At 40.2% G+C, this 21,399-nt stretch overlaps 1 protein-coding gene across 1 annotated transcript; it reads left to right on the top strand.

Moving 5' to 3' along the window:
• The first annotated feature begins 13,023 nt into the window (after positions 1–13,023).
• On the top strand, positions 13,024–21,112 carry mrpl33 (mitochondrial ribosomal protein L33). Its single transcript, XM_067454951.1, has 4 exons — positions 13,024–13,097; positions 13,394–13,412; positions 13,785–13,891; positions 20,139–21,112. Exons 1-4 carry the CDS (start codon positions 13,076–13,078, stop codon positions 20,186–20,188), a joined length of 198 nt encoding a protein of 65 aa, XP_067311052.1. The 5' UTR covers positions 13,024–13,075; the 3' UTR covers positions 20,189–21,112.
• Positions 21,113–21,399: the final 287 nt, after the last annotated feature.

Here is a 21,399-nt window from a genome sequence, read left to right as displayed (position 1 = left end):
GCCTGTTTATGTGGTTTATGAGGACACAAATTTGTGAAAAAACTACATGGGTATTACACTGGTATTACACTATAAATGTGGTTTATGAGGACATATCAAATGTCCTCATAATTCAAATGGCCTTAAAAACATACTAAATGATGTTTTTTTGAGAAAGTAAAAATGCAGAATGTTTCCTGTGATGGGTAGGTTTAGGGTAGGGGCAGTGTAAGGGGATAGAAAATACGGTTTGTACAGTATAAAAACCATTATGCCTATGGAGAGTCCCTGTAAACCACATAGACCAACATGTGTGTGTGTGTGTGTGTGTGTATATATATATATATATATATATATATATATATATATATATATATATATATATATATATATATATATATATATATATGCTGAAAGCATTCTTTAGAAATGTTGGCCCGTATTGATAGGAGAGCATCTTGCAGTTGATGGAGATTTGTGGGAAGCACATCCAGGGCACGAAGCTCCCGTTCCACCACATCCCAAAGATGCTCTATTGGGTTGAGATCTGGTGACTGTGGCGGCCATTTTAGTACAGTGGACTCATTGTCATGTTCAAGAAACCAATTTGAAATGATTCGAGTTTTGTGACATGGTGCATTATCCTGCTGGAAGTAGCCATCAGAGGATGGGTACATGGTGAACATAAAGGGATAGACATGGACAGAAACAATGCTCATGTAGGCTGTGGCAATTAAACAATGCCCAATTGGCACTAAGGGGCCTAAAGTGTGCCAAGAAAACATCCCCCACACCATTACTCCCCCACCACCAGCCTGCACAGTGGTCACAAGGCATGATAGATCCATGATAGATACATTCTGTTTATGCCAAATTCGGACTCTACCATCTGAATGTCTCAACAGAAATCGAGACTCATCAGACCAGGCAACGTTTTTCCAGTCTTCAACTGTCCAATTTTGGTGAGCTTTTTCAAATTGTAGCCTCTTTTTCCTATTTGTAGTGGAGATGAGTGGTACCCGGTGGGGTCTCTTGAGAACTGACAATGGCACCAACTTTGTGGGTGCAGAAATGGAGCTGCGAGAAGCCTTAACCTCTTTGAATCATGACTGCATTGAAAGACCCTTGTCCAAAAAGGGAATTAAGTGAAGCTTTAACCCTCCAGCTGGGTCACATCACAGTGGCGCATAGGAGCGCATGATATGGATGATCAGGAAGATATTGTGCTCTGTGCTCCGTCAGCAAATCTTGGATGATGAAGGGTTCCATACCGTGCTCTGAGGCTGAGGCTGAAGCTATGCTTAACGATCGCCCCATTACAAGACTGTCGGAGGATCCCAAGGCTCTTGAGGCATTGACGCCAAACCATCTGCTACTCCTCAAAGGAAAACCAGTTCTTCCACCAGGACTGTTTGACAAAAGGGATGTTCATGGAAGGAGAAGGTGAAAACAAGTCCAGTACATTTCGGATCTCTTTAGGAAGAGGTGGATCCACGAGAACTTACCGCTTTTACAGGAGCGTAAAAATGGAACCAGCAGAAGAGGAGTTTTGTTCCTGGAGACCTGGTCATGGTTGCGGACTCCACGTGGGTCATGGATGCTAGGAAGAGCCCTGGAAACTTTCCCTGATAAGGGAGGATTGGTACGTGTGGTTCATTTGAAGACCAAGACAAACACCATTGAACGACCCATAACTAAAATATGCTTGCTTAATGAAGCTAAAGAGTAATTGGTTCCCATTTCATATAGGCTATATTCTCTGTATTTATGGCTCTTTTGAATTTGGTGTAATTGCTCTGGTAGATGCAATTTGAGGCTGGAGTGTATGAACCATACTTATTTTTTTATTATTGTATGTAATTTTGTCTTGTGCCACTAGGGGGCTGTGTGTGCTTTGTGGCTCAGCTGATCTCAGGTCAGCCCGGGTAGGTCATTTAACTTGAAGGAAACTCAGACACAGGTGTTGCTGATTTGGGAAGCAAACAGTTTTCGACTGTGCCATGTTGTGTCTTGCCTTCGTGGTGAACAATAGGCTTTGTTGTTTTGGTTATGTATGCGTTAAGATATTGCCGCTGTATGATACATTGGAGGAGAATAAACTTGTCATATAATAGTAACATTACTGAACTCTACGTTGATTTGTGTGAGACCGCATGGGCACACTTCCGAACTTAATCCACTGTATTAGAAACCAGTATTAGACTTCGTTTAGGACTAGGTCAATACGCTATAGCCTTTATTGAAATATTGTAAGAGTGTGGAGAGACCGACTCAATTACGTCACTTGCATTGCTTCATGGGAGTGGGTGGAGCTAAAAAGTTCAACTTGTTTTGCTTATGTCAACTCTCTGATTGCTGAAATTTTTTGCATATCATCATGGGTTATGGAGTTTTTGCATCACAAATCTTGCTGTTAAATAAAAGTTGAAATAATATAGGCTTATGTCTTCAACAGAAGCAAAAGCCATCGATTAACAAACTCACTGTCTTTGAAGGTTTATAAGTTATTGTTAAAAATCACTTCCCTATGAAGAAAATAATTAGATTTTTACTTCTGGAACCCGATTGTTGCACTCTGTTGTTTTGTACCTTTAATGACGTATGAAAGGAGAATTAAACTCTCCAGTGCACCGCATGTAACGATTCCAGCGTCTTCAAATCATTCTCTGTGGGAAGTGATACTTTCACAAAGTCAGGCCTTACGAGACATGGAGAGCGGAAGCAATACAATCAGAAGTGTTCCAGTGACTAATCCACGGCTGGGTTAATAAAGGCTCGGATGTGTTCGGGGTGCTACCTCCTGCGTAACCTTGGCATCAGTTGCTAGGTGATGGATGGAATGGAGACAGGAGGTGTCAAATTTTACCTCAGAACATGATTTAGCAAATGGCTTCAATTTTGTAAAAATGTTCTATTTTTGTTACACTTACAACCATTTAGTTAATACTAGAAAATACAGACAGACTACAGCTAGAAATTATGAAAAGAGCAAAGGATGTGCAATGATTAGAATCTGAACTTGAGTTGTTCACTTTATTACCAGCATTCACAGCTTTTCCAGAAGAATTTGGGTTTCCTGTAGCAAGATCTTGTTTTGCCCTCCCTGTTTCTTTCATTCATTCATCTTTTCTCTCTGCCTCCTCTTTCTCCTCATGGCAGATGTCAGCGGCCTCAGTGGGAACAGGAGGGAACACTCCCACTCTCACTTGCGTCACGGAAAGGAGAGAGGCTTCCGAAAGTGGAAGACAGATGGGAGAGGCATCCATTGATGAGAACTGAATCCACACAGACTGCGAGTGAGGCGTTTGACACTCTTGTACTAATGCATTAATGAGTGGTAATGTGAGAGTTAATGCGTGCTTAAGATGCAGATGAGCATGCATTTATTGGGTTAGATCCTGTGGGTATTTCTTATTAAGTAAATATTTATTTGTATGCTTAATACAATGAATTTTAGTTGGTTTTTTTTCTCTCTAACGTGCAGATACATTCTTATCAGTGCTTAACCAATCATTGACGTCTGTCAGCTGAAGCCAGTGCTTTCTGCTATATAAACTAAAGTGCTATTTTTTTTTCCTTTGCAGAAGTAAGTTGTTCTAAAAATGATTTCCTGAAATGCTTTTGCCCTAATTCAGAAACCTGTTACATATGGAAGACTCAATGAGAGGGTACAACATCATCTGGTTCTCTGAATTGCCGTCACCATGGCAACCTGATGCACATCCGTATGACATCACAGCCCACTCAGTCAAACTAGCAGGTACAGAATGTGATTTCAGAGAACACTGTGTGAGCACCTGCAGACTTTGACCAATTTGAAATCCCCTAACAAGTTTGCATATGTGTTTAAAAAAAAAAATTTTTTTATAGGGATGCAACACCTTATAACAGGGGTGTCCAACCCTTGTCCTGGAGAGCTACCGTCCTGCAGATGTTAGCTCCATCCTGTATCAAACACACCTGAACCAGCTAATCATGAGTACATGACTTGTGTGAAAAAACTTCAGCGCTGGGAAGATGAACCTGTATTTAAACTGGGTCATTTATGTAGTAGAAATGTGAAATTATTTTTGAATTTGGTTCTTTCTAGACTGAGAAAAGACAGAAAATGTGTTTTTTTCTCATTGGGATGAAAGACTACAATTCCCAGAATGCTTCGCTGCCCTGTGAGGCCACTCCCAAAGCCACCGCTACTGAATCACTTTTACTTTCTCACCACCGCATTCATCTTCATAAAATCAGTTTAGTTAGAGAACAGACACTACAATTAAAAACTGAACGTGTGTGTTCAATATATTGTCATTTAGCTGCTGAGGAAGTGCACACACGCAGCAGGAGTTTTACACGCATCGTGATGAGTTCTCTTGATGAGCGCTGAGGTAAACGCGTCCACGCTCGCGGCAGTAGTTCTCAGCACGTGTTCAGTCTGCCACGTTTTCAGTTCATGCCTTTGGAAGATTAACTTTCATAGGAATTAACTTGAGAAGATAAAATACTCACTTTGCTCCGCCGGCCACACCTTTTCCATGAATGCCTGCAGCTGCGATCTGACAGCTGAGCTGTGAGTGCGACCCCATCCCCCATGTGCGAGTTGAAAACATGCGGAAATAGCTCCCTCTGCTGGCTGTAGTCTTTAGCGTCTGGCGAAGCATTTTACCGATGATGCAAATTGATGATATTTGCGTCACCGGAGTAATTTTTCCAGAAATAAAATGCATAAATCTCACGAGCACGATCTTTCGAATATACTCCAGGGTTTCTACTGATAGAAAGCAATATGCTAATCGCTGAAGTAACCCTTTAATTATGACTTACCTGGTATAAAATCGGATGCCCTCGTCCGATTCTGCAAAGTGCTTCAGTCCAAAACAACTCCGCAGCTGGAGAGCATGAATTTGTAGTTCGAGCTCCTTTACTTTCTGGCGAAGTGTATTGTTTTCCTCAGCGAACTGATCTGCGACTATTGCTGTAGGAGTAATACAGTAATTGTGATCTGGTTCTGGGTAGCCACCTCCATCTCTTCTTCTGAGTCAATGTCATGGACAGGAGGAGGGTTATCCGCTCTGGGTCTTCGCTCCCACGCGCTCGCCCTCTGTGCCGGTATTTGAAAATTATTCCAGGAAAAAAGAGCAGGAATGGCCCCTTTCTTCAAAAGTTAAACATTTTCCTGGGTTTTTAACAAAATCGTCCTTTTGGAAATGCCTGCTGCTAACACAACTCATCTTGCCTGGGGGGGGGGGGGGGGGGGGGAGTCATCCTGCTGTACTCTTACCATCCATTCGGCTCTCACCGACTCATCTGGAAAGCTATGAAAGCTTATAGGACTGTTGTACCTGGACGAATTCGCACACAGGGGTACACAACAGTGGAGTGCGGTCTTTTTCACACATTGATACGCCAACAGCCTCTCTTTTACCCGAAATCCGCTCGTATTGAAACTAGTATGAGTTTTGAGTAGAATCAATTAACACACAGAAGTTAACCGGAAGTTATTTTGTGCACGTAGGGCCGCATCTAAACAGAAGATGGCGTGCAGCTGAATCAGTCATCCATCCATTTTCCAAACCGCTGGTCCAACACGGCTACAGCGTTATATACAGGTATAAAATTCTTTTTAATTGATTATTTAATTGTTGAATTAAGGTTAAAAATATCTAATGAGTAGCTATAAATTATTATTAAACAGCGAGCACAAACTAAGCCAAAGTCCGAATTTACTTACTCATTTTCATTCACTCCTTCAAGTGGACTATCGCTGCCTTCACATGCTCTCGGATTTATCATAAATACGAGTTTCCTAGGTAAAAATTGCATATTAACGCCCTCTCATTTCAAAATATTTTAATGGGATGAGCTCGTAATCACGACTTCGATGTGGGAATTATCAAATTTCGATAGCACGTGAAGGCGGCATAAATCAGTGGAGTGATGTAGGGAATAGTGGATGAGGGCGATTTCGGACACACGATTCTTCTCCTGTGTCTTGTTTGGTTGCTCGTCTGCTCTAGTATATATCGCTGTTTGGATTGTCTTTATTCATTAAAACTGCTGCAAAAGATCTCCTGCCCAACTCTTCTTAGGGCACCGTGACACGTGTACTTTATAGGGCTGTCCTCGACTAAGGATTTAGACAATCGAATCAGAATTGTCGAATCTCTCTATGGTCGACTGATAGTCGAATCATCTGTGTGTGTGAATCATAGACCGTAAAAAAATATGGACGACTCGACATCATCCGTTTCCGCTTGGCAGATTTGAAGCTTTTAGGCGGCCTTGCACTGCGCGGACATCTTGGGACCGAGTCTGGGGAACTTTGGGGAAAATTTTTTGAAGTGTAATTTTATTATATAGTTTGCCTCGCGTCCATTAGAAAACACAGAGGGGCGGCTATACTGGGACCGGTCACCGGGGGGCGATCGAGGCGCGAAAGCTTCAGTAAATGAGAGGGAGACTGCAGGCTTGGTGTGAATGGGTTGGGAGGGGCACGACACTGTCAGCAGAAGGGTAAAACTATCTTTATTTTCCTTTACACACTGCACACAGCAACAACTTTTAATAACGCGACCAAAACTGCCTGCCAACTGACAGACGAACTGAGAATGGCTTTCTTATTTAGGTTTAAATAGCCTAAAAGGTAATGTGGTTGATAAATATTCATAAACCGTTTTCTCATAACATGTTAAAGCCGCGATCGAAATACAGAACATCACACAAATATATAAAAGAACATTTTGATAAATAAACCTAAAAAAATACCTGCTTAGAGAGGAAAAGATCACTTTGAGTGTGTTTATATGCGCGGTCTTAAGCCGATTGTGCCTAAAGCGGGTGAAGGACGCGAAGCTCAGCCCCGCGCCTCAGGATCTCACTCACACCGCCACCTGACGCGCACATACACGCGAGCTCAATTTTGAATTGACTGACAGATGAGCTGCACTAAAGCGCTCTGTGGTGCAGCAGGATTTTAAACAACTTCCCGAGTGGCCGCGGACAGGCGCTGAATGCTGCTGCCGGTGTGTGTACACTCATTGAACGTGTTCTAATTTTAACGGCGCGGTGCAAAGCTCAGCACCCTTAAAGGGATCGCACACCGATGCTCAGCTCAGCTCAGCGCCGCGACACGTCTTTAAAATATTGAGCACCCCCATATTGCCAAAATGGTATGATCCTCGTTTCATAACACCCGCGAAGATTCGACCGTAAGATTGGTGGTCGAATCAGGCTCCGCATATCGATGCATCGAATCTTCAACTATTCAGGGTCACCCCTAGTACTTTATAAAAAAATATTTTCACAGCAAAAAACAAAAAACAAAACAGGGACTTTTTTTGTTGCATCTTTTATTTGTTAAAAAAATCTAAAGTGTCAATCAGACAACAGAAGGCATGTGTTAGATTGTGTACAGCAGGTTTCTGATCATTTTCAGCCTTCTGGTCAGAATTCAGTTGGCGTCACAGTTCATTATGGGTATTCTTTATACACTGAATTTAATTTAAAATGAACTTTTCAATAGAGAAAATTTGCGTATCAAATACAGTATTAAAAATTATAAAATATTATCATGATGCAAAACTATATTTGAACAAAAAAAGAAAAATACATATGTGTTTAGGAACGACTTTCTGTATTTTGTAATTGTGGAATATTTGACCTATGCAGATCAATCTCTGCACCTTCTCTCTTCTCTCTCACATGTGTGTATTGCAGTGTGTAATGATGACAAGGTTCTTGTAAGCTGGGTGGTTTCGCCAATGAAATCTGGGAAGATGTGAGCTAATTTAGCAGCCTGAATGAAAAGCTTCTTCTGCCTCTGTCAGGTCTCTCCACAGAACCATCAACTCATGACGCAGGCAATTTCACACACATCCTGCCAGCTGGTAGCAGTGCAGCCCATCCAACAATTAATTTCCTGAACCCTGTGACGGTCTTCCTCTTGGCAGTATCGTTTCCCCTCCACCACTCATCTCTTCTTTAAGAAAATCTGCCGCCCACACTGATCAGTCTTGAATAAGTGCTGCTGGTCAAGCATGCCGTCAAGATCACGTACACACTGCGCTGTTGTTGGAATGACAGCCGCGTTTAAATGCAACACTGAATCCCCCAAATTATCTTTCCGAGTGTGTACAGAACAGTCACTAAACTTCATCTACATTTTTATGAGTGGCATTATCAATAAATGAAAGCTTTAGCATAAGTTCTGCCTGAAAGACTTAAAGGTTTAGTTCACCCAAAAATGAAATTGATGTCATTAACTCCTCCCCCTAATGTCGTTCCACACCCGTAAGACCTCCGTTCATCTTCAGAACACAGTTTAAGATATTTTATATGTAGTCCGAGAGCATATGCAAGTGTATACACACTATACTGTCCATGTCCAGAAAGGGAATAAAAAAATCATCAAAGTTCAAGTTCAAGTTCAAGTTCAAGTTCAAGAGTTTTATTTGTCACATACACAGTTATACAGAATACAACCGGCAGTGAAATGTAGACAGGTCCGCTCCATGGACAGCAAATAACAATTAACAAAAAAAGCACAATAAATTATAAAATAGGGATAGGATAAAATAGGAATAGGATAAGGTGATATATATATATACATATGTAGAATTATGAATAAATCAAGTAAAGAAATAAGAGATGTGGAATAAAATAAGTGAGATAAAGTAAACTGGAGACTGGATTAAAAATAAATACGTGGATAACAGAAGTGCAGGAGTGTAGTGTGCAAACAGCATTATAATGAGTAGTTACATGAACACAAGAATAGAGTGCAGTGCAATATCAGTATGTGAGTTTGTTAATACTGAGTGAGGTGAAGTCACATGTTGTTAAGTGACAGCGTTCAGGAGTCTGATGGCCTGTGGGAAGAAACTCCTCCTGAGTCTCTCAGTTTTGGCCATCAGGCTACGGAAGCGCTTACCAGAAGGCAGCCGGGTGAAGTGGGGGTTGGCCGGGTGATTAATGTCCTTGATGATTTTTGTAGCTCTGCCTCTGCATCGTTTGATGTAGATGTCCTGCAGAGACGGGAGAGCTGACCCTGAGATGCGCTCGGACAAGCGCACCACTCTTTGCAGGGCTTTGAGGTCGTGACTGGTGCTGTTACCATACCACGCTGTGATGCACTGAGTCAGTAAACTTTCTATCGCCCCTGAATAGAAAGTTTTCAGGATAGCTGGTGAGACCCGGAATTTCCTCAGCTGGCGCAGGTGGTACAGTCTTTGCCTGGCCTTTTTCACCTGAGACTGGATATGTGCAGTCCAGGTCAGGTCCTCGGAGATGTTCACACCCAGGTATTTGAAGCTGCTCACTCTCTCTACTGGTGTCCCGCTGATCATGAGAGGGGAATATGACCGTTGCTGTCTCTTCCTGAAGTCCACAATCAGTTCTTTGGTCTTGTTCACATTCAGAAGGAGACAGTTGTCTTGGCACCATGATGTCAGTTGCTCCACCTCATCCAAGTATGCGGTCTCATTGTTGTTGGAAATGAGGCCCAGGACAACAGTATCATCCGCAAACTTGATGACAGAGGTGGAGCTGTGTGTGGACAAACAGTCATGCGTGTAGAGAGAGTAGAGCAGGGGACTGAGGACACAGCCCTGTGGAGCTCCCACACTCACGGTGATGGAGGTGGAGGTGAACTGTCCTACTCTCACCACTTGAGGTCTGCCAGTGAGGAAATCTTCAATCCAGTGACAGAGAGAAGAGTTCAGTCCGAGATCCAGGAGTTTGTTAGTTAGCTTAATGGGAACTATGGTGTTAAAGGCTGAACTATAGTCAATAAATAGCAGTCTTACATAGTTCCCATTCTTGCTGTCGATGTGTGTGAGGGAGGAGTGGAGGACATGAGAGATGGCATCTTCAGTCGATCTATTGGGACGATAGGCGAACTGAAGAGGGTCCAAGGTGTCGGGGATGGAGGAGCAAATGTTGTTTTTGATGAGTCTCTCAAAGACCTTCATGACTAAAGACGTGAGAGCCACTGGGCGATAGTCATTTAGGCAAGAGGGTTTACTGTTCTTAGGGACAGGGATGATGGTGGATTTTTTGAATGAGGTTGGAACCACAGATGTAGCAAGGGACTCATTGAAGATGGATGTGAGGAGTCCAGCGAGCTGATCAGCACAGGACCGCAGGACACGACCTGAAACGCCATCTGGACCAGCAGCTTTCCTAACATCCACACGTTTGAGTGTCCTACGAACCTCATCCTCCGAGACAGAGATCACGTGATTGTTGCAGCTCTGAGTGATTCTGTCTGACGCGTCACTCGGCGGTGTCGCGCTGCCGCGATTGCCATCAAAGCGAGCGTAGAAAGAGTTTAACTCGTTCACAAGCAACGGATCAGCTCTCACTTCTGCAGAGGATTTCGTTTCAAAAGCACAGATGGTCCTCAGTCCCTGCCACATCCGCCGGGAGTCGTTGAGTTGGAAATAAGACTCCACGCGATCCCTATAATGGAGCTTTGCGGCTTTAACGGCGCGTCGGAGAGCATAACAGAGTACATAACAAAGTAGTCCATATGTGACATCAGTGGGTTAATTAGAATCTGTTGAAGCATCGAAAATACATTTTGATCCAAAAATAACAAAAACTACGACTTTATTCAGCATTGTCTTCCGCGTTTGTTTTCAAACCTCAAATAAAGATTAAAACGGTTATGAATCAGTGGATTGATTCATGATTCGGATCGCCAGTGTCACGTGATTTCAGCAGTTTGACTCGTGATCCAAATCATGAATCAATACGCTGATTCATAACCATTTTAATCTTTATTTGAGGTTTGAAAACAAACGCGGAAGAGAAGACACCTAAGTTTTGGGGGTCGGCTGCGCCTCTGCCTTCATCTTCAGACAGGATATGCAGAGTCTGGACCCTCAGATTGCGAGCTACAGACTATGCTAAAGTACTTTATGGCTTAAAGGTGCTCTATGTAGTATTTTTGCAGTGAAATATCCAAAAACCACTAGGCCAGTGTTATATATTTTGTTCAGTTGAGTACCTACAATATCCCAAATGTTTCCAACTATTTGTAAATTGTGAGGAAAATTGCTATTTTAACTCAGGACCGGGACGTTTCAGCATAGCGTTTGAGGGATTCGCTTGTCAATTGCGTCATATCTGCGCTACCCTCGGTTTCGGGTTTTATTCGGCAGAAGCGCTTTACTCTTAGCAGTGTGAACAACTGAACGCACGGAGTAACGTCATAACATCATTTTAAACACACTTAAATGTATCTAATATAATAAACAGAGCTGCATTACCTCATAATCATGACATGCAGTGGACCTTTAAATAAATGTTGTTAATAAATGGATAATTGTCACCCAAGTCTTTCTGGCAGAACTCAGAGTACAGGAGTTACTCCAAAATATAAATTTTCATTTCCCTGTCTGCCCGTCGCACCTCTGTTTGAGCATAGATATGAAAATGCTCTGTTCAAACTTAAATGGTGGAAATTCATGCATTCTTTGTAATACAGACCTAAGGTTGAAACTCAAAAAGCACTATAAGGAAAAAATGAAAGTGTACAAATGTTATAGTTTACTGTAAAATAATTGTGCTGTATTAAACATTTTTAACTTTAAAATGGCTAAAATTCAAAGCCATCTAACCAAGTTATGTTCCAAATCTGAAGTTGATATCATAAAAAAAGATTTTGTTTAGCCGCTGTACCAAAAAGAGCCACTGGGTGTCATCTATTTCATTCAAATTCTTATAATTTTTTTTTTTTTTTGGATGTGTTGTAACAAATTAATACATTTCTGTCACAATGCCATTACTATTCACAAAACATATGAAACCTTGAGTCTCAGACCTTTCTGATGATATGTCAGAAATATGTCATAATTTGATGTCATAATTTGAAATATGACATTTCAATTGTAATATTAAACAGACACCGCCCACCAGGAGGAGGAGCCTGCAAAAAAAATGATTTAAGGCGATTTAAAGTAACGTTTCCATGGTAACGCAAAGTTCGATTTCATAACAATTTACACAGGATGAATTTTGATAGCTAATTTATGACAATTTTTAAAATATGTGATGGGAAAACAATGGGTTAGGTTTAGGGTTTGGTAAAACGAATGATCGTACCTTTGCATTTTGGCATCCCTGCTCTCAGAGCCTGCTATTTCAGTACCACTGAGATACTATTATAGTAAAACAAAAAACAAAAAAAAACAATTTGATTTATTTTTTATTTTTTGAAAGCTTTAGTAGTTTTGTTGTGTATATTTTCATTATTCATTATATTAATTTAGTATATTTATATCTTGTTTGAGTTATTTTAGTACATCAAATTGAACAAAAGGCTGCTTTTGCAACTATAGCTAAATAAAGTAGCCTACGCTTAAGGTTTATTTTATTTCCTTTTACCTAACTTTTTTTTTTTAAATATATTTCAAAAAGCATTTTATTATTATTTTTGTATATTATTATTGAATAACTTTAAACTATTCCAGACAGTCACATTTCTCTCTCTCTCTCTCTCTCTCTCTCTCTCTCTCTCTCTCTCTCTCTCTCTCTCTCTCTCTCTCTCTCTCTGCTCATTCCTCAATCAATCCATCATCCATCCCTCATCCATCCTCCCCTCCATATACCCATCCCTCAATCCATCATCCAACCATCCATTCACCCTCTATCATCCATCCATCCATCCATCCATCCATCCATCCATCCACTACTTTCTCCATCTCTCCCTCTCTCTTATTTTAATATTTAGAAAGGTTCAGAAAATGGAAAAATTCATTTATTTAGTTTTCCTCATTCAATTGTTTTTGGTTTGATTTCTGTTCTTTTATTAAGGTTCACGTCATGTTCATGCCTAGCTTTAAACTGTTTAAAATGTTTTATTATTATTGTTCTCCTATGACATGTCTTATCTAAAGTACATTTGGTGAAAATATGTATTTATTTTTATAAAAAAGAAAGAAGAAAGAAAAAATAATCCATTCCGATGATGACGTACAATCGCAGATGACACCGGAAGCACTAGAGGTTTAGCCGGAAACTTTAAGTGACAGGTCAGGGGCTCAATCGGGCTCAATGTGACATTTCGGAGCGGATATTTCTGAACTGTTATAGGAGAATAAGAATGTTTCTTACTACTGTGAACTGTGAGTACATCTATAATCATGTCTGCTAAACCTCATTGTCAGCATAACTGTGGTGTACACGCGTTTAGTAGCGGCTAATACTGGAACTAATCTGTAGTCTCTCCTATAAATGTATCATATACGCATTTATGTGTCGCAGTTCAAATACAGACCATACATATTTGTTTTTAGATTTTATTTGGCGATTATCAGTTCATAAACAAACACATTTATATCATAGATAATGATGCATTACATTTGATCAACTGTTAGCTGCTAATGCTAACCACCTTCTGTTTATCTCTTTCTCAATCTAGTTGCCAAGAGCAAATCTAAGTGAGTATTCCCTCCTCTTCATTTCAGTCTGTTTCCATACTTAAACTGTGTAAGCACTTAGTTCATGCTTTACTCTTATGTAGTATATTCTGCTGCCATGATATACTATTTGTACTCCTTAAATGTTAAAAGATATATTATATGTTTATCAGACTTTAAAAGGAGATCATACATGATACATTCCATTGTTAAGTAATGCTATATGTTCTGTTGTTGAACATTCAACAAAAAAGTCTGGTTAAATGCTATATATATATATATATATATATATATATATATATATATATATATATATATAAATGAGTTCTTGGTTTAATGTGTTGTTCTATGACAGACACATTTAGCCAGGCCTTAAATCTTCTTGTGTTTCAGGACATTGCTGGTTCAGATGGTGAGTGCGGCTGGCACGGGTTACTGTTTTAACACAAAGAGGGGCCGATTGAGGGACAAGCTGGTTTTGCGAAAGCATGACCCCTTAGGTGAGGTGAACAAGTTCATATAGATCATGTTTTCATTTGAGGAACACAAACTCAAAATGATATATAATGTTTTATATCATCGTTAGTATAATGGTAGAACCTGATTTGGTTTTCAAAGACCCCCAGAAATGATAAACATGTTGAAAAGGACCCTATTGCCAAGTATAAAGGCAGCTGTTTTTGGAAAGAAATTAATACTTTTATTTAGCAAGAATGCATTGAATTCATTAAATGTGACAGTAATGACATATATAATGACATTTATGAGAATATAAAAATAAAATGTTCCAATCTAACACAAAAACAATCATGTGTAAGAAAATGTGTATTTTATAATTAAAAGAAATACATGATTGGCTTTGTGCTTATAGTGTCATTGTGCTAAAGCAAATTAATTTCACACATATTCTGGAAGGGAAATGGGCTCTGTCATACACCCGGCGCAATGTGACGCCAGGCCCAACACTACTAACTTGCTAGTTTCAGCCGGACGCAGTTATTATTTTCACGTCCAGCGTCACGTTGTTTAAAGAGCAAATGCACTCGCGATCATCTGTTCACCCATGTGTGTGCTGGTCTGAAAACCAGGTGTGTTCAGGAGCATTGTTGGCGTGTTGCTATTTTGAGAAACTGAAAACGACTGCGCCATTGACCAACAAAAACCTGGACTAAAGACAATAGCGCAGTATTTGTTGTGTTATTTAACGGGTGTGTTATTAAAATTTGCACACATACTTTTATTTGTATGCGGTAAAACTTCGTCTCGTCACACTCCTTTAGGAATTACATGAATAATATACATTTTCAATTTAAAATGGCTATATTTGAAGAAAAAAGTAGAGTAGTTTGCATCATTGGATGTTGGTCGTTTAACATTTATATCACAAAACACTTGACACGTATTAAATGATTTGCTATTTACATCTACCCTCACTCTTTCAACGTTAAACTGACGCGTTGCGGTGAAATTAACGCTATGCTTCTGTGAGCGGTAAACCTCACCTACTTTGATTTGATTGGCTGAATTTAATTGCTGCTGAATTGTATGCAAGTACCTGACGGTGGACTCTGGAACAGTTAGTGCCTCGTACAGTATTTGCTCTGTGGATGCGTCTGTTCTCTCCTCTCTTTTTTAATTCCGTATTCAGCGTGTCCTGTCTAAGGGCCTGTGTTAATATCCTGTTTCTAGACTTGGCACACAAATGGCATTTTGGGGAATTATTGCAATGTAGTTTGTGTGGAAGTCCGGACTGCAACAAAGACTGGGTGAAAACAAACCCAAAAAATATCCGGTTGCTGATCGTGTTTGGAGAAAAAACCTGCCCGGTTCTGATTTATTGTCTATTTAAAGTCAGCATGAAATATAAGTTGTGATAGTTTTTCCTTTCATATTGCGATGGATATCTGAGTAAAACATCTCTAAGAAGAACAAATGAAGGCTGGGACTCGATTATGTCCACTGATTTGATGGTTGTGGTTTGCTATTGGTCAATCTCATGTGAGTGACATGTGGCCCTGCCCCATAGACCGTAAAAAAATATGGACGACTCGACATCATCCGTTTCCGCTTGGCAGATTTGAAGCTTTCAGGCGCCCTTGCACGGCGCGGACATCTTGGGACCGAGTCTGCGCAGTAGCGATTTCGGGACCGGAGTTGCGCAGTAGAGCGCAGGAAGTAGAGCAGGAAGTACAGTCGCGATATCTAAAGCCCGCCCACACTCTCGCAGATGCAGAACAATTAATAATGTTGGTGTGAAATAAACAGTTATGGAAATGTAGAAATTAAAGCTAAAGCTCTAATCTGCTCCCAAAAATTTCGAAAAAAGTCCGTTAGTGCCTCAGTGACAACTTCACTCAGAGAAGCCGTCAGTCTCAGCTGTCAATCATGACGTCACACCCCCGTTTTTATAGCATCAAATAACTAACTCAAAGTAAACTTATTTTTAAAACGAACACCTGAAATGAAATCATCGTGATGATAACTGCCTTCAGTGACATAAACTAACTTTGGGGAAACATTTTTGAAGTGTAATTTTATTATTTAGTTTGCCTCGCGTCCATTAGAAAACACAGAGGGGCGGCTATACTGGGACCGGTCACCGGGGGGCGATCGAGGTGCGAAAGCTTCAGTAAATGAGAGGGAGACTGCAGGCTTGCCCCGCCCTCACGGCAGTAACACGTCATCAGAAGAGATGATGCTGCAAGAGGGAGGGGAAGTTATTTTTGATTCAACAGGGTGTCCGCTGGGTTTTAAAAAGTATTAAAAAGTGATAAATCAAAATTGTCAAATTTAAGGCCATTAAAAGTGTTAAATGTGGTCTCAGAGGTATTATTTTTTCCAAATTAGGTATTATTTTTTCAGACTATCAGGTGTCCTATTCTAATTGAAATTCTATCTGCGTTCGCGTTAGTTCGTTTAAATATGGGCTTTAGCATATCTGGACACATAATCAAAGATCTTTCGTCTCCGTCTCAGCGTATGTTTAATGCTGACGTCATATTCAGCGGTCGTTCGGCATCATCTCAGAGCACTGCGCGCTCAACAGCAGTGGCTGGCTTACGTTTAATTTTAGACTTGCTTTAAGGCATATCTTCAACGACTATCCTCATGAGAGCAATCTTAAATGATTTATATAAAGTCTAAAATGAACAAAGAGTTGTGAGAGAATGAGGCGCGATCCATAGACAGTATATAAACAGTGAGATCCGCGTGTCTGTCTGCTCTTAAAGGGACAGCAGCCAATAAAGCTTCCTGTCAGGGAACAGAGAAAATGACTCGCTGCTCTAGACTAAATAACTTTTGTAGCTTATATGAGGATTAACTATTTAATTTATAGTTTATGCAGTGCAGACTGCATATAACTTTGATAACTTTATTAAATTTCTGTATATTTCCTAACTGTTAAGTCAGGAAGGGCAGGAGTAAACATGACCTTTATTATGGGTTTATGTTAGCATTGTTTTAAGTTTAACTAAATTAAAAACTGTTATATTTTTGAAGCCTAATAATAAATGTAAAAAAAAAAAAAAAATCAGTAGCTGTATTAATATCAGTAATACTGGCCTTCATTTATAAAAAGATGCCAACAAGTATTTAAAATATACTGTCTTTATGTTGTTTCTACATTCATTTGATAAACTGTGAAATTATTATATTAAAACATATATTAAAAACATTTCTTTTTTTTTATTGCGATTAATCACAGAAAAAAAATGTGATTAATCTAGTTAAAGTTTTTAATCAGTTGACAGCACTAGTTTTTAGTATTTTGTTAAATTCAACAACTTATCACAGTTATAGAAATGTAATATTTGGCTCAGGTTTTGTTGTTGAAAAAAAAAACACTAAATAATTGAATTGCTGAATTACCAATTATTAATTGAAATCAAATGTGTATGCAGTAATGCTTCTCCTTAACCAACCTTTGTGAATGTTGAGATGTATTTAACTGTGTCTGAATGATAACTTATAACAGATTTCCTCCTGGTGTCGATTCTAAATCTATTCTTTTTTTTTGTATGTTATATATGTAAAAATCTGTGTGAATAATAGAAAGGTCGCTGATTAACACTTGCAATTCAGTGTCGTGGTGGTTTTAAAAAATATTCTGAAGGTAGTAAAAAAGGTATTAAAAAGTAGTAAATTTAAAGGGGGGGTGAAACACTCAGTTTCAGTCAGTGTCATGTCAATCTTGAGTACCTATAGAGTAGCATTGCATCCTGCATATCTCCGAAAAGTCTTTATTTTTTTTATAATTATATAAGAAAGATGCGCTGTTCCGAGTCTTTCCGAAAAAAGCCGAGCGGGTGGGGGCGTGTCGTGTGAGCGGAGCTAAATAATGACGTGTGCAGCAGCGCGCTGCAGTGAGGAAAGTGATTCGCTCTGTGAGGAAAGTGATTCGCTCAGTGAGGAAAGTGATTCGCCCGCCGCGTGAGGAAAGTGATTCGCTCTGTGAGGAAAGTGATTCGCTCAGTGAGGAAAGTGATTCGCTCAGTGAGGAAAGTGATTCGCCCGCCGCGTGAGGAAAGTGAGTCGCTCTGTGAGGAAAGTGAGTCGCTCTGTGAGGAAAGTGAGTCGCTCTGTGAGGAAAGTGATTCGCTCTGTGAGGAAAGTGATTCGCTCAGTGAGGAAAGTGATTCGCCCGCCGCGTGAGGAAAGTGATTCGCTCTGTGAGGAAAGTGATTCGCTCAGTGAGGAAAGTGATTCGCCCGCCGCGTGAGGAAAGTGAGTCGCTCTGTGAGGAAAGTGAGTCGCTCTGTGAGGAAAGTGATTCGCTCTGTGAGGAAAGTGATTCGCTCAGTGAGGAAAGTGATTCGCCCGCCGCGTGAGGAAAGTGATTCGCTCTGTGAGGAAAGTGATTCGCTCTGTGAGGAAAGTGATTCGCTCAGTGAGGAAAGTGATTCGCCCGCCGCGTGAGGAAAGTGAGTCGCTCTGTGAGGAAAGTGATTCGCTCTGTGAGGAAAGTGATTCGCTCAGTGAGGAAAGTGATTCGCCCGCCGCGTGAGGAAAGTGAGTCGCTCTGTGAGGAAAGTGATTCGCTCAGTGAGGAAAGTGATTCGCCTGCCGCGTGAGGAAAGTGAGTCGCTCTGTGAGGAAAGTGATTCGCTCAGTGAGGAAAGTGATTCGCCCGTCGCGTGAGGAAAGTGAGTCGCTCTGTGAGGAAAGTGATTCGCCCGTCGCGTGAGGAAAGTGCTAATACAGATCGACCGCCGGCCTATCAGTGGGTAAGTCAGTAGCTACTGGTTATATCACCTGTTTAGCATCCTACAAACCAGCGCTTTGATGGGCGTAGGCTGTTGCTTTCGCTCTCTCCCTCGCTCTCTCTCACGCGCTTCCGGTAGAATTGTCCGTAAGGCCCATACAAGGAAATTCCGCCCCCACTAACGTCAATGGGGACGCATGATCTCAAAAAACTTGCCGAAACTTATGACTAACCGGAAGTAGTATTTTTGACAAAGAAATACTCCCATCAAACGTCCACCTTAACTTTTGAAACTTTGTCTATGTTTAGTATGGGATTCCAAGTCTTTAACAGTGTAAAAAGATCAGTATGCATGAAACAGCATTTCACCCCCCCTTTAACTTAAGGATTGCTGTATATACCCTGTTCAAGATTACAAGGGCACATTGAAAATAATAATAAAGATCAATGGATAAATAATTTATAATAAATACTGAGATATTACATAAAAAAATAAGGATTGAAAAACTTGATTTCATGGTAGCATTTAAAGTTGTATCTGTTAAAGGGATAGTTCACCCAAAAATGAAAATTAGATGTTTATCTGCTGACCCCAGTGCATCCAACATGTAGGTGTGTCTGTTTCTTCAGTCGAACACAAATGAAGATTTTTAACTCTAACTGTTGCTGTGTGCCAGTCATATAATGGGGTGAATAGGTAACAATTCTATGAGAGGAAAACATACAAACAATACATGCTTAGGCAACGTGCACAAAAACCCTGCTGCTCCTGACGACACATTGATTTATTAAGACACAAACCGATCGGTTTCTGTGAGAAACTGAACAGCATTTATGCTATATTTTTACCTCATATCCCGACGAGTCTCATCAAGTTTTCCCATCGGCAGTAACTTACGTTAGATGAGGTCAAGCTGGTGCGATCTTAGATCCTCGTTTGTGCATGCGCAGATTGATCGAATGAGGAATCTACATGGTATATATCTATGATCGCGTCGGCTTTGACCTCACCTAATTAGTTCTCCACTGAACTAAAATTAACAATGAACATTTTTATTGATGTTAGTAACATTAAAATGAACAACAATGAATAAAACTCTTGGCATGGGTACCCTGACTGGTCTGCAGCTATGCAGCCCCATACGCAACAAACCGTGATGCACTGTGTATTCTGACATCTTTCTCTCAGAACCAGCATTAACTTCTGGAGCAGTTTGAGCTCCAGCAGCTCATCTGTTTGATCCGACCACACTGGTCAGCCTTCGCTCTTCGCACGTGCATCAATGAGCCTTGGCCGCCCATGACCCTGTGGCCGGTTCTCCACTGTTCCTTCCTTGGAGCACTTTTGATAGATACTGACCACTGCAGACCAGGAACAGCTGTTTGATCCACATGAAGATCATACACCCCCAAACATTTTTTGGGGTGAAAATACTAAAGTGCCTAAGACTTTTGCACAGTACTGTGTGTATATATGTGTGTGTGTGTGGGGGGGGGGCAGATATCCTAGTTAATGTTTTCTTTCTCTTCATTGCTCTCCACAGTGAACAAACATGTTCTGTTCTTTGAGAAGAGGAAGATACGCTCTCTTTAAAAAAATAGGAGAAACTTTTGATACAGACATTGAGAAAAAGACTTTAAAGTGTTATTGTGGTGATCAACATCCAACACTAAACAACTATGAAGAAAGAAGATTTACATCAAATTAAAGAGCCGGCATGACTGCAGCTGTGGAGAACTGCTGTAATGAGACCAGAATGAAGCTGGACATCCTGTCAGGAAAATGTGTTTTTCAGACCATTACAATAAGTGATTATGTTGGATTTGTTCGGTTCTTTTGTTTGCTTTTTTCTACCAAGGCAAAATGTTGACCTACTGCAAACAATGAACCACCTACTCAATGACAGATTGCTTTAAGCTGAATTAGACCGTAAAAGTTATTTAGTAGGAAAAAATGTGAGATCTGTGTACATAATTGTTACCACAAAAATAACGTTAATTCAAATATACAACGTCAGCTGTGCTGCTTGTGCTTTCATGTATTTATTGACATGGTTTTGCATGGAAATGATTTTGATTGAAAATGACACTTTCAACCACAGTAAGAAACTCCATCACATTGTAGTAAGTCTGTCTGAAATCAGAGATGCTCACTAATCACTAAATTAAATGATCTGTATATTGCCCTGTGTTTCTCAACACTGACTTCTAATTCAATGTTAAACTCCCATCATTGGCTCATTTTCATTACTACAACTGATCGTGTTCATTGATGATTTCTGAGGTTTTTTTACTCTCGATTACAACTAAATTCCTTAACTTTCTCCCAGTAATTCCTTACCTTCCTCCAAGTATATTCCTGAGCATCAAGCTTTTCATCCTATCTTATTTTTACTATTACCTTTTGAGATTCACTTACTCTTGCTTTTAACAAAACTGACCACTATATTGACATCTTAATAGTGAATTGTGAAAAGTATGGAAGCTACTGAATAACAAATAAAAAAGGAAAATTAGACTTTTTATCTCACAATTCTGACAAATTTTCTCATAGTTGCAAAGTCAGAATTGCGTGATATAGTCTCAATTTTAATAAAAAGGTCTTCCCTTAGAATTGGACTTTAAAACTCACACTTACCATTAAAGTCCCACTGAAGTGCCTTGAAGCGTGCAGCACTATTCAATGTGCTGACATCATTTCCTCTGAAACGGAGATGGCGGGGCATATCAAGCAGCCCCTCCCCCCCTTTTTAAAATCTGCTAATAACATTTAGTTTATATCACAGCTCATCCAGAGCCAGTGAG

This window comes from Pseudorasbora parva, chromosome 10, assembly GCF_024679245.1.
Source record: "Pseudorasbora parva isolate DD20220531a chromosome 10, ASM2467924v1, whole genome shotgun sequence".
In the NCBI taxonomy this organism is placed as follows: Eukaryota; Metazoa; Chordata; class Actinopteri; order Cypriniformes; family Gobionidae; genus Pseudorasbora; species Pseudorasbora parva.
Note: the sequence above shows the minus strand (reverse complement) of the source record. Positions and strands in the feature narration are given on the sequence as shown.